The sequence below is a fragment of the Glycine max genome, chromosome 3, assembly GCF_000004515.6.
Source record: "Glycine max cultivar Williams 82 chromosome 3, Glycine_max_v4.0, whole genome shotgun sequence".
Taxonomy (NCBI): Eukaryota; Viridiplantae; Streptophyta; class Magnoliopsida; order Fabales; family Fabaceae; genus Glycine; species Glycine max.
The window spans coordinates 45,832,229-45,835,203 of record NC_016090.4 but is presented as its reverse complement, the minus strand read 5'-3'; the positions used below and the strand labels follow the sequence as shown (position 1 = coordinate 45,835,203).

General features: G+C 37.4%; 1 protein-coding gene across 1 annotated transcript; it reads right to left on the bottom strand.

Moving 5' to 3' along the window:
* Positions 1 to 1,354: 1,354 nt before the first annotated feature.
* LOC100803965 (protein LIGHT-DEPENDENT SHORT HYPOCOTYLS 1) lies at positions 1,355 to 2,975 on the bottom strand. The gene has a single exon (XM_003520801.5). The coding sequence runs from the start codon at positions 2,344 to 2,346 to the stop codon at positions 1,792 to 1,794; it is 555 nt and encodes a 184-aa protein (XP_003520849.1). The 5' UTR covers positions 2,347 to 2,975; the 3' UTR covers positions 1,355 to 1,791.

Sequence of the window (2,975 nt, the reverse complement as noted above, 5' to 3'; positions counted from 1 at the left end):
TATATAACTTCTTTCACGTATATATATACCCTGAAGTACGCATGATAATGAGATCAAATTTGCTTAATAAAGTAAACTGAGTATACTTTTTTTCATAATACTAAAATTGAGTATTGAGTTTTGTAGCTTGTTGAGTACTTGAGTATACTAAAATTGTCATTAATTTAAATTCTTTAATTCATCATCTTTAAATATATATATATATATATATAAAAAGAAACCACATTATGTCTAAATATAAAGCTAGCCCGCCTGTAAGGAAGTGAGGGAAAAAGTAAACTTGAATGTCTGTCGTGTGTCTATATATATATATATATATATATAGACGAATAAAAGGGCTTTTCCCTTGTACAAGATGACCTAACCTAACCCATATATTCACACAAGGAGACAGTTCATCATAAGCCTACCATATTAGAACCATGCACTTTTCATCAAATTTAAGGGCTCGTTGTCCAAGTTATAGGGTGTTAGGCAAATAACTTAGTCCTGATTTTCAATACTCCAAAAATTGTTCTTACATATCCAGTTACTTTTGACATGTCCATTTTCAGCTGGCAGCTATACTAGAGAAGATAATCTAGGTTTTGTCTTACTGTCTAAAGACAGATTTCACAAGATCATCTTTAAACTGATACTATACCAAACTCGATTTGACCAATTATATCCAGCTAATTAAGCTTGTGGGTTACACAATCAATGCTATCCTTTCAATAATACTGTAGGTTGTTATTCTAGGAACGTTAATTATTACTCCAGCTCTTCTGTAATCCTACTCCTTTATTTTAACACGAATATTATATATCATTATTTTGAACTCGAACTATATCAACTCGTCAAAAAAATGTTTCTTATTATTAAACTTATGTCTGAACAAATCTGCATGGATGCAGGGAAAGAAAAGAAACATAGAGAGAGTGCTAATTAATTAATTTGTATGTTATTGTGTAAAAGAAAAGAAAAACCTTCCTGTAAGTAACTATTAGCTAGCTAAGATACACGATAATAAAACAACAAAAAGAAAACACATTACCAGAGACTAGCAACCTGCGTCTCACTTTACAAGTGCAAGTGAAAGTGCAGTGCTACCATGAACCATCGATGTATTTGCAGGTTTCTCTGAAAACACACACAACGAGAGACCCGATAAATTATTAGATTGTCCATACCACCATGATCCATACTAATTAATATTTACATATTAATTGAATGTTACCGATTTTTCCTCTAAATTAAATAACTTGCATGACTATATTACATAGAGATGGGTTGAGCCTATAAACACATATGGTGGTCACTACTCACTGCCTAATTTCTCCACACACATGTATCACATGGCACGACGTGTTCAGAATCAAGTAAAGCCTATGTAAACTTTAATCTTTTTCAACAAGATCGAACTCACAAAAGGGCTTGGTAGGTAGGTAGGTAGGTAGCTAGAGATAATTGAAGTACATGTCCGCAAAAATTATTAATTTCAACACTAGTTGGAATCATGCATCACTTGGCAGAGATCGAGAGAACTCCAAACTCCTTTGGTAAATATATAAATCGTACTTCCTTAAACACAGGAAGCCAGAACTACATCTCAACAAGAACATCTTTGCAAATTAGGAGACACATATATATATATATATATATATATATATATATATGACATTAGAGTTGCCAAAAATAAACATAAAACGGGCACAATAAACTAGTAAAGAAAAAAGAGAGTCGCAGAATTGAAGGAAATAAAAAAAGATATACCATAACATATGCATGGCATGGCATTAATTAAATGGGGACTTAAGTGGCAGTGGCGGTTGCATTAGGGGAAGTGGTAACAGATGTTGCTGCTGCATTAGCAATGTTTTGTTGTTTTGGCCTCTTTCTCTTCTTCTCGTAGCTAACTCCTCTGGCCTTGGCCTGAAAATCACGAACATCATGCAAGTAGAACCTGACGGCGCGGGCGCCGAAGGGGTTGGTTTCGGCTCTGCCGCCATTTTCTTCGTAGGCGGCGCGGAGGCGGCCGATGAGGGCGTCGAGGCTGCCCCAGGCCTGGCGGAGCGGGCAGGGGCAGGGCGCCGGAGGGTTGGGCAGTCCGAAGAAGGGGCATGTCGGGTTGTGCACTTTGGTCTTCCCGAATTGGTCAAGGTACTGCAGGAATTCCAGCACGTGAGCCCCGCCGCACACCGCCATCGATAGCGGTGGCCGCTGGTTCCGCAGGTACTGGCAAAACGTGTTCCAGTCTCGCCGCTTTTGGTTCTCATACCTGCTAGGAGTAGTAGTAGTACTGTTATTACTACCACTACCATTGTTGTTGCTTGAACAAGTTACTATTGGGGATGCCACGCTCTCCATTGTTGAGATCTGATGCTTTCTTATTTGGATTTCACTTGGATCTTGAGGATAATGAGCTTGATGATGATAATATTAGTAGGTTCAAGTAGAAGGATCCATCGCTACCCTGCAATATAAATATATATCTAGATTTTATTAATTAAGTTGTTCTTTCGAGGAAGACTAGCTAGCTAGGGTTTTTCTGTGGAGTAGTAGAAATGAAGTGAAGAGGGTATATCATGGCTAGGAAAAAAGATGGTTAGATAGGGAAGCTAAGCAGTGCATTCTTTAATTATTATTTTTATTTATTAATTTGTGTTATATTATGAAGTGGGAAGATGGAGTAGTGAAAGGACTTGAATTGAGGGGTTTTTTTAATATATATTTTGGTTTGGTCTTGTGTAGTTTGTGATGAGGATTCTAAAGGATGGAGGAACAGAAGTGGCTGAAAATGGAATGATTCATGTGGGAGAAAAAAAGCTTAAAATTGATCAGGTAATCAAAAATATTTTCTTCCAGAAAAGCGCAAGAAAACTGAGAGTTGGGATGTACTAAGTGGAAGTGAGAGGGAGAGAGTGAAGCAGAAGGGTTAAATGATGACGAGAAAAGAAGAGGGCACTGTGCCCCCAAAACAGGACAAAGTTTGGCAG